Below are 13,454 nucleotides of genomic sequence, written 5' to 3'. Positions count from 1 at the left end.
ATTTTAAATTCTAGCACAGCACAGGACAAGAGTAACTACCATCAGGGCCAGCTCAAGGCATGAGCCAAACGTGGCACTGGCTCAGGCCGCCAAAAGCCTGCTTCACTAGCTCAGCATTCACACTAACCACAAATGTTTTGTGCTCACTGCTGTGCTGTCTTCTCTGTAAGGCCACTGTTCTCATGTTTTAAACCTATGGCCATGCTGGCAGCCAACTGCAGAGGCCTGCAAAGTGATAGGCTCTCATTGTTGTAAAAGATAAGAGCTGAATCAGCAGGGGGGAGGGCCCTGATGCTGACAGAGGAGGCACTGATTCAGACTGGGGAGGGGAGGTGAAAGAGGAACAGTTGGCTCAGGGCAATACAGTTAATGTTACCAGATGTTTTTTATAAAGGTAAAATCCAGACATGAGGCCCTGCCCCCAGCCTGCCCAGTTCCACCCAGCCCCACCCCCAAACCTTTTCTCCTCGAGCTCGGAGCTGTGTTTAGAGGGCCTCTGAGCATGCACATATGTGACCTCACCGTGTTGCATCCGCCCATGCGCAGCTGCCTTCCATACGCGGCCCCAAGCGCAAAGCTTTTCAAAACCCAAAGAGGACATGTTTGGATAAATCCGGACGGCTGGTAACCCTAACTACAGCCCCTTGAGCCAACACTGACTCCCATTTATTATTCTAGCAGAGCCTTACCTGTAGAAAGAAAGCTGGCTGCAGGACTTGAACTTGCTTTTGTCCACAGCTTCATCAAGGACGCTATAAGAAAACAGCAGGGCGATTATTACTACACCAGAAAGTTGCCTGATGGGAGACTTAAGAGAACAGGGCTGACTATCTGGAGAGGGTTCAACACCTTTGATCCCAGGGCTATACCTGAGGGGTAGAATTGGGATGACTGTCTTGTGAAAAAAATATTCAATATACATACTGACTGTCTTGTCCCCATACTTTCAATATCCTGCCCTGGACATCTGACATTAGTTGGGTGCACTAGGAGGAAGGGGGGGGGGGGGAGAAGCAGGGTCAGATTTATAAGTATTGTAGCCCCTAAGCTATAACATTTGAGCTCCCCTTGCCCCCTTGACTAATTAATAAGTTCCCGGTCAGCTAGGCAGCGATTGGCTGGCCCAGAACTTCCTCTCCGACATCAGAATTTACATCAGGAAGAAGGTTTGTGGCCCGGCGCCTGGACCTTTTCTTTAGTTGCGGCAGGTGGCAGTGGACCGGGGGAGTGGTGGTTTGAAGCGGCGGTAGGCCAGGCTTCGGCAGGTAGGTAACAGCAGCGGGGGCCGGTCCAGGGGGGGGCAGGCTTCGGCGCTGGAGGGAGGGAGGAAGGCTGGCTTTGGTGTGACAGGTAGGGAGGGGAAGTGATTGCCTGTCCCTTTGTCCCCACGCACAGCTTTGGGACACCGAAATGTCCCATTTTCAGAGACAGCGTCACAAAGCTGTGCGTGGTGACAACGGGACAGGAGATCTAAAAACGGGACGTCCCGTACAAAATGGGACATATGGTCACCTTATGTATAACCTCTAATGGAGCCAAAAAAACTCAGATATTGTGTAAATCAACAATAATTGGTCTCTAACGGAGACCAGTTGCTCATACTTTACGAGTATTTGAGTATACATACAATTTTACCCTCACTTTATTCACCTACTTTTATTTATCCCAATGCCTTTATCATATCCATGTTGCCTATTTCTCCCAACTACACATGTCCATTCTGTTGCCTATTAAGATGTTTTATTATATTGTGCTGATATAATGAATATCATAAATTGAAGTGACTGAGGCTCTTTCAGACTTCTTCCTTCAATGGAACTTTGTGTTGGAGAGGGTCAGATCTCAGACTGCACCGCTTTGGTTAAGTCGGTCAAAAACAATTTCAAGAGACACTTTTCAAACTGTAAAGATCCACTGCAGTCCAACACTGGATAAATAAATGATCTTACAAGTACACTGTAGCCCATACATTTTTAAAAAAATATTGTCTATTTCATTATAAATGCTAGCTGTCCTGATGAATAAATTGTTTTTATTTCAAATTGGCTTTTAGCATGGCTGCAATGCAAAGCATCTTGCATTCCCTCCTTCCCCCTCCCCTCAACCAGTTGGGTTTGAAGAGTGCTGCAGCCTGCAGGTAGGTGTTTACAGAGTCCTTACTCATACTCATTGGAATTCTAGGAGCCCTGGTGCAGGACTTGAAGATAAGAATTGCTGCTCCAATGATAAGACTAAAATAAACTGGAAGAGGCTTAAAACATGAGGAAACAAATCTTTGGCTAGCTTCACGATGCCAGATCTGACTATTGTCCCGGAAGCCCAAAGGTACAAGAGAAAACTAGCAGTTCATTCATTTCCATATACAATAACCCAAACAGTCCTTTCATGCAGTCCAATTCCTAAACGTCCTTGCGAAGGACACAGCCAGGATCAGGTCCAGATCATGAGTTTAGATCAGAACAGGGGGCGGGGCTTTACAGAGAAATTCCCCACTGAAAGACAGCCTGTTGCTGTCATTAAAAAAGAGCATTCCATTCTTAAGGTGGTCTGCCCTACATCCTGGAGATCCTGAGAATCCTGCAAATCCTGGTTTTTTTTTTTATCATGTTCCGCGGATCACAGGCCTCAGAGCTAGTCGCAGCAAAGTTCTCTGCTTTTCCTAGATTAAGTGGTACCGAGTAAAACCTATGCAACCGTGCAAGAAAGTGTCTGGGTGTGGCACAGTGACCCGAAAGAGCGGCCTTTCGGCGCTATAGAAATAATAAATAGTAGTAGTAGATTCCCGAGGGCACCGGTGCCGGAAGAGCAAGAGTATAACTCAGCATTTACCTGACGTCCTCACAGGCACTCACAGCCTGCACCCCGGTGTCTGAAGTAGACATGATCTCTCTTTTCTGTACAACTTTATCCAGCCCGAGTTTACATCCTCCGCCTCTGCTTCTCGAGGTTTATGGGTAATGTAGTTCTTTAGACAGCTACACTATAATACAATTTCATAGACATTCATATTTATTAGCATTAATTGTTTAACCAGATCTGTTACAAACATGCAAAGGCGAGATACAGTGAACACTGTGCCTAACTTCACTACAGTTTCAGCGGGTTATGATTAGCATTTGTGAGACGAGAAGAGTTAGTAAGGCGGACAATTCTGCCAATGTTTTGTTGGCGGCTATAGCTGGGTTAGGTGTCGCTGGTCAGAGGAAAAATAAACTAGATTAGCACACTTGATAACCCATGTAAATTTAAACACTGTAAGAACCTCAACGCCTATAGTAAACAACGGGATATATTTTTTTTTAGCTGTTAACTTTCTTTTATTTATTTTTTTTTTTACAATATTTTATCTTCAGTACATTAAATTTACTCAGATAAAAACGTCATTTAAAAAATGTACAATTGTTTTCTTTTAACAAAGTATAGTAAAACATAAAAATTCCAAAGGAATATTTGACATGTATAATTCAAATTAGCTGAATATTAAATATTTACTACAATAGATTTTCTTAAAATATTTATAAAGATCCTTGCACAGTTTGTAATACTACTATGAACTGTGACATAAAAGAAATGGCTCAGAAATGGGAGTAGCTTTTGTACTCCTTCCTAAGCTGATCAACAGGATTTGAAGATTTCATGTAGAAGCATTCATCCTCAATACTGGAAAGGTGTTATGGAGGTAATTTTATAATTTGGAATCTACGTGACCAATCCAAAATTAATAAAACAGATGCTTGTAATAAGTCAACTAAGGCGCCTATGTGCTTTTACAAAATAGGCACCTAGAATGCCTTTACACACAGAAACAACTTTTCAAAATTACCCCCTTGAGTGCGTTCTTGTTATCCGCAAGTTCTGTGTTCACGAATTTGTGCAAAATAAAGTGTAACGCATCTTGCCTATTCAAGGGGCATTTTTGCTTATTCATGGCCATGCAGAGTGAATGTGTTCCCATGAGGATGAAGATATTTGTAGAGCTGCTTGTGAATATTGTTCCATTAAAAGACTGTTTTTACCCCCCCAAAAAAGTGTGTTTAGAATAGCTTTGCAAAATGCAGAATATAATAAACCAGGCTGTTCTTTAGAAGAAAGGTATACAGAATTTTGGCTTTATGGGGTTAGGCAGCAAGAATGTGCAATAAGAAGGGTCGCACGGGAACCTTGGCAGGAGAGTGTAGTGTAGTGGATAGAGCTAAAGCCTCAGCACCCTGAGGTTGTGGGTACAAACTAGAGACTGACACAGGGACAAATTTTCCCCGTCCTCACAGGAATTTCCCAGTCCTGTCCCTGCAAGTTTTGTCACTGTCCCTGCCCCATTCCTGTAAGCTCAGTCTTAACCGCACAAGCCTCAAACACTTATTATTTTAAAGTGTTTGAGCCTTGTGCAGATGAGGACGGAGCTTGCAGGAATGGGGCAGGGACAGGAAATTAACTTGCGGGGACGAGACGGGAAAATGAGTTCCCCGTGTCATTCTCTAGTACAAACCCTGCACTGTTCCTCCACTTCCAGGTTTGTTCTCCCCCTCTCTTTGCTCAGTTATTTCTGTCCTGCTTGCTACAGCAGCCTTCCCTTGGTGTTCCCTACCAGTCATTTCCTCTCAATCTCAATTCTTGATTACCTTCTCTCCAAATTCCATGACCTCTGTTTCCATCATCACAGTATCCACCTGCAGTGGTTTATTTCCTTATTTCAGAAGCAGGGCCGGTGTTAGACATGCTTCCCCTTCCCCATTCCTTTCCTCTCTGCCCCCTCTCCTGATTTCTTCACCCACCAAATGCCCTCTCATCCAGCATCCCTCCCTTCATTTTAAAATCAGGTGCTCCAGGGGACTCCCATGGGCCGGGATGTCATTCCCTACTCCCCATCCAGTTTTGAAGCTCTCCTCGCCTGTAAAAATGTAGAGGAGGTTGTGACCTCCTCTGCCACTGTTCACCCAAACAGAAGCAGGAAGTATCAGAGGGGCAGACAACAGTAAAGGAATAGCGACGAGGAGGTTATGGGCAGTGCTACTTCTACTACTACTACTATTTCCATAGTGCTACTCGACATATGCAGCACTGTACATCAAACCATAGAAGAGACAGTCCCTGCTCAAAAGAGCTTATTATCTAGTTAACAGACAAATTGGGCAAGAAGGTGCATCTACACATTGCTCAGGTGGGAGAAGCGCTAGAGAATTGCTGCCATGCCAGTGACCACCTTGCATTTCTGGGTGACATCTTCTGAGAAGCCTGTCATCACATATTAGGCGACATCATCTGACAAACTCAAAATGAATTTGTTCTCCCAGTGCTCATAGGAAAGTCTTCGAAGAGCCTTCTCTGAGTATGCATTGGTAGCCCTACTTAGTCCTGTGCTAGCCAACCCTTGCTTCAAAGTTTCCCCGGCTATAGACTGCAGGTTCATGCACAGAGGAGGAGGATGGGACTGTGTGGCTGACTCATCCTGCTGTCCCCAGAGAACCCCTTTTATAGGTAAGTAATCTTGCTTTCTTCATGGACAAGCAGGATGAGTCAGCCACCCATTAGTGACTCTCCAGCTGCAGGGTGTAGAGGGACGAGAGGGATGGCCTCTTCTACAACCTGCTACAGTGCTGATGAAACTGCAGGGTAGGTATTACAGAGATCAACAAGTTGATGCTCTGTTGCAACTGTTAGAAACTTTATTTGGAAGCAAACATTGCCAACATGGCAAGGCATATTTTTAACAAACATGGTGCTATTTTCAACGTGGCAAATTAAATTTACCTTGTTTAAACATCTGATAACAATTATGAACAAACTTATTTAGTTTTCTTTCACCCTCAATTATTATTTATTTTATGCAAAAAATAAATACAAATATTTAAATGTGTGAACCTCTATGTTGGTGTGAATTGAAGGGAAAACCTATTGAACCATCTGTCTATGATTATAACATCTCATATACTTAGGGCTCCTTTTACTAAGATGTGCTAAGCATTTTAGCGCATGCTAAATGCTAACCTGTGCATGTTAGTCTATGGACACATTAACGCGTGCTAAAACGTTTAGCGCACCTTAGTAAAACAGAGGGTTAATTGTACAGGCAGTCCCCAGGTTAAAAATGAGTTATGTTTTTAAAGCTGTTCTTAAGTCGGATTTGTATGTAACCCAGAACTTGTAGATTTTAAGATTCTTGCTGCTTCCCTCAGCTCCCAGCTGAGAAAAGGGCCAGTTGTCCCTACCAGTGTTCCCTAAGGTACAGTATGCACAACCACACATTGTTCTTAATATGGCCATGCATCATTCCTGAATCTGCTGCAGGAGAGGTGTAGGAGTCTATGCCACTGGAAATACTGCTCAGTGAAATCAAATGAAGCCGCAACCGCATTCTTAAGTACAAGTCGTACTTAGGCATCTGTAACTTGAGGACTGCCTGAGTTCAGTTCCAGCTCCTTGTGACCTTGGGCAAGTCACCTACCCTCCATGGCCCCAGGTACAAAATGTAGATTGTGAGTTCACCAAGGATAGAAGAAGTACCTGCAAAGAATGTGTACAGCACCACAAATGTCTAGTAGCACTATAGCAGGGGTCTCAAAGTCCCTCCTTGAGGGCCACAATCCAGTCAGGTTTTCAGGATTTCCCCAATGAATATGCATGAGATCTATGTGCATGCACTACTTTCAATGAATATTCATTGGGAAAATCCTGAAAACCCAACTGGATTGTGGCCCTCAAGGAGGGACTTTGAGATTCCTGCACTATATCAATGTCACCCCCCTCTTATTGCTGACCTACAAGTGTATTCATTCTGCTGCCCCTCAATATCTTTCCTCTCTCCTTATACACCTCCCAGAGAACTCCGTTCCTCAGATAAGCCGCTCTTAGCTTTACCCTTCTCTACTGCCAATTCCAGACTTCATTCCTTTCATCTAGTTGCCCCCTATGCCTGGAATAATTTATCCGAGTTTGTCTGTCAAGCCCCTTCCCTTCCCTTGTTTAAAAGCAGACTGAAAACCCACCTTTTTGATATAGCCTTCAGTCCTTAACCCTACTCCTCTGCCCTCCAACCCAGCCAGCAGATTAACTGTATCCATTGTCAGTTTTGTTAGTGGCCCCCCCCCCAATGTATGGTGGTAGGGGTTAAGTTAAAGACGTACTGACAAACGCTGGTCCCAGATTCAGTTCCCTCACTGAAGTTTCACCAGGAAGTAGAATAATAGGCACAGCCAGAGGTGATTGCATAAAGAATATATTATAGAAATAGGCTTACAGAAAAGCAATATTTATAAGCATTACAATTAAGCAGAGAGCAGAGCAGTTTCCCTGCCTTACAGAGTCCAGAAGAAAGTGTGAAGTTTCAGGGAAAGGCAGAGAGAGAGAGAGAGAAAGAGAGCCAAGACCCCTCTCCTCCACAGATTGATAGCTAGATTGATAGAGCAGAGAGCTTTTATACCTTGGCTGAATATAGAAACCTGTATGCCCTAGTATCTTTCTTTTAGAATTTGCAAACTGTTTGAAACAATGGTTAATTTAATTGCTAAGGAGGGTGTGATACTTGCAAGCATGGTGATGGGATTAGTCTCTGGCTTCTTTGTTCCATGCACCTGGACCCATTGTCCTAAGCACCCTCTTAATCAGACATTAACACCTTTTAGCTAGTCATGATTCAATCAGGGCTATCAGGGATACTTAAAACATATCAATCAGGGCTACTTGAAAACGTCTTCCTGCCCTCAGGGTCTATCTGCATTCCCATGCCAGAGTCAGATTGATATAATTTTCCATAGGCCTCGCTGACATAAGTAATGCCAACTAAAAATGCTGAATGGTAGCGACAGCTAGGCTGACATCCATGACATCCTGTTTGTCTGTCTTGGCTGTTTAGAATATCAGTGGTTCCCAACCCTGTCCTGGAGGACCACCAGGCCAATCAGGTTTTCAGGCTAGACCTAATGATTATGCATGAGAGAGATTTGCATATAATGGAAGTGAGAGGCATGCAAATCTGCTCCATGCATATTCATTAGGGCTATCCTGAAAACCCGATTGGCCTGGTGGTCCTCCAGGACAGGGTTGGGAACCACTGGTTTAGATTGTAAGCTCTTTCAAGAAGGGACTGTTTCATGACTCTGTACAGCACTGCGTATGTCTGGTAGGCTATAGAAATACAGTAATTAATAATAGTAGTAGTAGTAGTAGTAGCAGCAGCAGGAGGAGGAGGAAGAGGCTGGATGCCGTTGCCTGGCAGCCAGACCTAGCCGAACGCGTAGGCGTGAACGGAAGGGGCGTGGCGCACGGCCGTGCGCTAGAATAGATAACAGTGACTGCCGGTTGCGGCTCTCGCTATGGCTGCTCTTTGCTCCTCTGCGGGGTCCGCTGCTTCTGTAGCGCTCATCCTGATCGTTCTTTGGGGGCCATTGTTACCGGGCTCCGGGCCTGGGGCGAGCAGCGCTGCGGAGTTTTCCAAGTGGCGGGTCTCCCTTCCCTTGCGGGTGAGCGTCTGTCCAGCTTGGCTGGAGAGGGAGGGGCTGGGTCTTGGCGTCCTCGGGTCTTGGGTCTTGGGTCCGGTCAAGGGAAGGCTCCGAGTTGTGGTGTAGCGCTCGGTTTCTTCTGCCTGCTGACAGGCAGCAGAGCAGCTGGAGCTGCTTCAGCTCGTCCCGGATGCAGGATGTGCTACGTAAGCAAATGAAGGGAAAGTGGGAGAGCGCTGGGGCTCTTGGAAGCTGTCACTCTGCGGGGTCTTGCTGGCTAGTAGCAGTGTTTGGGGAATAGGGCCAGCGGCTCCCCAGACAGACACTTAACACACTAAAGCTGACTGCGGTTGGCGAGCTCCAGTGATTCAGTGCATTTGTAATTATGTGTGTTTGGACGGTCGGCAGCGGTTTGGCTCTGTTTTTATTGGCATAGCTGTGTGTCAGGCTTTGGTCTAAAGGCATAGTGTGATTTCGTCTTGCCCAGATCTGTCATGTCACTGTGTAGTGTTAGACGGGGTACACACAAGGAAATCCATATTCACTTTATACCTTAGTGCTAGAGGTTAATTTCTCGCTTGTCTAAAGTTGATGTAGACAGAAAATGCAATAGTGTGCGATTTTTACTGCAACATAAATGACAATAACTTCTGCAGCAATGCAGTAAACAAATGAGATCTAAATGTAAAGTAGGCAGAAGTTGCTCTCTTAATCAGGGGACACGGCTTTACCCCTTCCGCTATAAGGGCGGTTTCACTGTACTCACCATGTCTAAAGAAAATAAAAGCACCAGTTCATCATAGGATAAATAGCCTCACAAAAATTTCTTGTACATAAAATTTTTGCAGAACAACATTCTGGTTCATGTGCAGATGTGCTGGTACTTTTCCCTTCAGACATTTTCTTAGAACAGTTACCTCTGCCCTTATCCTTTCTTTTTGAAGTTGTGGGCACAGTACTTGCTATAGTCACAATAAAAAAAACAAACCTCCGAAAAACAAAACTGGAGGTAAATCCCCAAATCTGTCATTCAGTCCTCTCAACCCTTCTACACTGCTTTTGACCTGATTCTTCATATTGTGCATGTGTTGGAATCTCCTATTATGTGTGTTGCAGAAAAATACCTAATGTCTCTTTACCATTTTCTTTCATTTAACAAGGTGTGCTCTGCTATTGAAATGATGTGCAGCACAATGCAATAAAACATAACAGAACAAGGTAGTGGCTGTGCTCATACAAAACTAGAGAACCATCCCAATATAAAAGGGTAAACTTTGAAGCAGGAATAGAGGGAACAAAGTACAACCTCATTTTTATGAACTCAACTCACAAACCTCTCCTACAATCCAAATTTCTAGACTAACTCAATTCCATTCCTCCTCCAATCGGTTAACTCTGCACTTGATTTTGAACCCCTTTGTACATTGTGTACCCATAATGTACAAATGTAATACACCTCATGGTAATGGCACACCTCTCATGGTAGCATCTGCCTTTTAAGAGCCCATGCAAGAAAGCCTCGTAGCAGAGGCTGCACTCTACTGCAAAATTGGCACTACAAAAATACTGTAAGCAGTGAGCATGCAAATTACTGCTACCTTAATATTGGTAGCAATTCATTACTAAAGATTACCTTTCCTATCCCTGAATGGCTCAGGCACTCTCAAAAAATATATTCCTGGTATGTAGTAGCACCCCACTAAACCCTTGAAAAATTCCCTGTTGTCTAACAACCCCCAGACCAAACCCACTGGACAGGACTAAAAAAAGAGTATCTAGTGGGAGCTCCTCTCACTCCTCCCCTACCAGACCATGTACCTTAAAATGAGACATGAGCAATGTCCACTTGCCTCTGCCTCCACCACGGCAAATTTAAAATGGCAGCACCCTGTTCCATGTGGTGCATCCTGGGTAGTACCAGTCAGTCAGTTTGGCATATAAGAAACATATTTATAGTGTAAACCTAATTTATATTTTGGTTCTTGCAAACTGCTTTGCATTTATCAGAAGATGATTCTTATTCAGTAATTTGATATACCTTCAGGTTTGAAATCCATGCCAGTCCTTAATAATCAGTCCATAACAGAACAGTCAAATTTTTATTTATGCATTTAAAACTGTTGTATTTGCAAATTAACCATAGTCAAAGGTTTCATAAATACATAATACATACAATAATATTCACTATCTTTATCTTGGGGAAGAAATTCACTTGTTGAAATGACTAGCTTCTGGACACCATGTTGTCATTTTCAGTGTAAGATTAATGTAACACTTCCAGAGGATGCCAGATTTGGGAGTCCTTTTGCTAAGCTGTTGTAAACAGTAATATGTGTTTCACTACAGCTTCAAAGGACTTACTGTGGAGCACGCTGAGACGTTCCATAGTAAGTTTCAAATGTGCATGTGCTACCCACTTGCTAAAATTTGTTTAAATTTTTTCACTGAGGAGGCATGTCTATGCTAATCAGTTAGGGTAAAGGGTCATGAACTTGATATACCACCTTTCTGTAGTACAACCAAAGCGGTTTACATATTATATGCAGGTACTTTTCCGTCATAACAATCTAGATTTTTGTACCTGGGGCAATGGAGGGTTAAGTGACTTGCCCAGGGTCACCAGATGTTAGTGTATTGGCATTTCTGTGTGCCAACTGCTGGCACATGAACCCTTTTTGTCTACAAAATACATGGTGTTAAAGGCCCATGTGCTAATGGCATCATTAGTATGTGGCCATTAAAGCTGAAAATATAAAACATCGGACTTTTAACTGCAGCACTAAAAATGGTCTTAGTCCATGGGAAAGACCCGCATAAGAGTGTGTTAAGGCCAGGGCCTGATTAATGCTTAGGCAAAGTAAGCATTTGGCTCGGGTCCAGTGTGCTGATCAGATGACATCACATCTACGCCAGGTCCTGCTGTTGCAATAACATGTCGCTTGGGCATCATTGGCGAAGAGGAACATTGGCTTCCAAGTTCCAGCCAGTGCCATGGCTGCCTTGCCACTGGAGCAGCAGAACAGAGAGGTGCTGCTAATCTAATCTAATCTTTGATTTTTTTTATACCGATGCTGGCGTTAAGGTCTAGTGCGTACGACAATTCAGCATGCGCTATTCCGTGTGTTAATGCCCTAACGCAGCTTAGTAAAAGGAGCCCTATATTTTTAGGCTAGAATTTTATCTTTTATGATTGATTTGAAAAAAAAAAAAGGATCATTAGTAAATTTCAGAAATAAATATATCTTCAGTACTTTATAAAAAGTGGGTATATGAGAGAGAACTCTAATTAGAGAAGGCAGCTCATTCCAAACTTTTACGAATAAAAAAAGAAAATGATCAACAAAAATTGGCCATAGTTTTTATTCCTTTAACAGTGGGAAAACTAAGTTTATATTTCCGAGAGCTCCTAGAATTAGAGATTTCTTGTGAATTAAATGAGACAGGAACCAAAGGAGAAAAAAATACCATTCCCTAGCAACAGCAGCAGATGAATCCAGAGACCAATGGGATAGCACACATCTACCAGCAGGCAGAGATAGAGAAACTGATTAACAGGTGGTCCTATTGGCTGGCACTCCTCCTGTATCTTCAGTATGCTCTATCTCCCAGCAGGTGATAGTCGCAATTCAACTAGCTCCTGAATTCTGGCTGTGACTGGATAGTTATTTTCTCCTGTTGAGGTTTCTCTTCAGTGAGACTGCCATTCTATTTCTCCTGTTGAGGTTTCTCTTCAATGAGATGGCCATTTTATTCTCCTGTTGAGGTTTCTCTTCAGTGAGACAGGGGTGTCCGGCTGAACGGTGCCGGCTTTACGGGTTACACCTGGGCCCCCCAGGTCCCTGCCTCACCCTCCCAACTGGGTCTCGATTTTTTTTTTTTTTCTTTCCCTTCTCTGTTTAAAAAAAAAAAAAAAAGGGGACCACAGTTGCTACATTCTGCCCTGTTAGTGCTGCACAACCAGCTCTTACTGGCTTCAACCGGCCCTAACAACAAGCTTGTGAGTATGTATGTGTTTTTTTTTTACTGTTGTTTGAACTTCAGGTTCTTTTTGGGAGTCTTAGTACTGTGGTTTTCGGTTAACATACGTTTAAGGAATGGATATTTTATTGAGGCTAAGTTTTATGACTAGAAATCCCTTGAGGGAGCTGGAACTTTCCAGCCTTTTGCATGCATGCGCTTGGTTTCCTTGTTGGTTACAGTGCTGCAGTAGCGGTGCAATTTCATGTTCGCACTTGTTCTCCTCGTTGGGTTTCAGTGCAGCAGTAGTAGTCCTGTTTATTCTGAGGCTCTCTTTCGTCGGTGTTTTTCGTGGCCATGTGCAGCTGATTGTGCAGGTGCCGGTTTATAGCAGCGCACATGAGATGGGACATGTTTTTTCCGGCACTGTGGGAAGCACCGCACCATTCTTCTAGATATTCCCTGAGTCTGATTTTCTTTCTATGCAGGCCACGGCAGGGTAAATTTTTCAGGGCTTGAATCCGACTTTGCTTCTAGGAGTGTTGATGTAGCGGCCATGTGTTGGCGAGAATCAGGCGCTCGTTTGGGTCTCCGGTGATGGCGGGAGAGCTACAGCATTCCGTTAGTTTATTTCCAGCTGACTTTGGTCAGGGTATGCTGTGGCTTCTCTCCTTTCCGGTTCAGATAAGTTGTACATGTTTCACCAGCTTTGGGACAAGCTTGGGCAGATTTATATGTCTATGTCTGTGTTCCTGCTGTATTCACTTGAAGGAAGCTGCTAGTTTATCGGACTCTAGGGTTAGCACTCAAGGGGATTACTAGAGAGACTCTGACCTGTGCTAGGTCACCCAGTCTCGGTTTGTCTCCGGACTGGGTCGACGTATGGTAAATCACGGCACAGTGAGATCAGCAGTAAGATAGTGCCCTGTATTTCACATGGGTATCTCATTGTCTCTCTTGGGGTCCCTGCAGATTGAGCCTCTTTCATTGTGTCTGCCTACAGCTTGCCACCCCTTTCAGTATCTAACTCTATCCGCTACCCCCAATCCAGCATGTGCCCTT

The 13,454-nt window shown here is 43.9% G+C and overlaps 2 protein-coding genes across 8 annotated transcripts in view; one reads left to right on the top strand and one right to left on the bottom strand.

Moving 5' to 3' along the window:
• The window catches only part of GANC (glucosidase alpha, neutral C), an 89,405-nt gene extending 86,479 nt beyond the window's left edge, over nucleotides 1-2,926 (bottom strand). For all 6 annotated transcript variants that reach the window (XM_033952377.1, XM_033952374.1, XM_033952376.1 and 3 more), the window contains exons 1-2: nucleotides 2,830-2,926; nucleotides 690-752 (exon numbers count right to left, since the gene is read on the bottom strand). In XM_033952377.1, coding sequence (XP_033808268.1) covers nucleotides 690-752; nucleotides 2,830-2,882 — 116 coding nt within the window. In that variant the 5' untranslated portion in view covers nucleotides 2,883-2,926. The remainder of the gene's footprint in view (nucleotides 1-689; nucleotides 753-2,829) is intronic.
• A 5,253-nt stretch (nucleotides 2,927-8,179) lies between these two features.
• Nucleotides 8,180-13,454, top strand: part of TMEM87A (transmembrane protein 87A) — an 82,793-nt gene continuing 77,518 nt past the window's right edge. Inside the window, exon 1 of one of the 2 annotated variants that reach the window (XM_033952878.1) lies at nucleotides 8,180-8,456. In XM_033952878.1, the coding sequence (XP_033808769.1) occupies nucleotides 8,310-8,456 (147 nt within the window). In that variant the 5' untranslated portion in view covers nucleotides 8,180-8,309. The remainder of the gene's footprint in view (nucleotides 8,457-13,454) is intronic. The other variant, XM_033952879.1, reaches the window with a different exon arrangement.

Source organism: Geotrypetes seraphini, chromosome 7 (genome assembly GCF_902459505.1).
Source record: "Geotrypetes seraphini chromosome 7, aGeoSer1.1, whole genome shotgun sequence".
In the NCBI taxonomy this organism is placed as follows: domain Eukaryota; kingdom Metazoa; phylum Chordata; class Amphibia; order Gymnophiona; family Dermophiidae; genus Geotrypetes; species Geotrypetes seraphini.
Note: the sequence above shows the minus strand (reverse complement) of the source record. Positions and strands in the feature narration are given on the sequence as shown.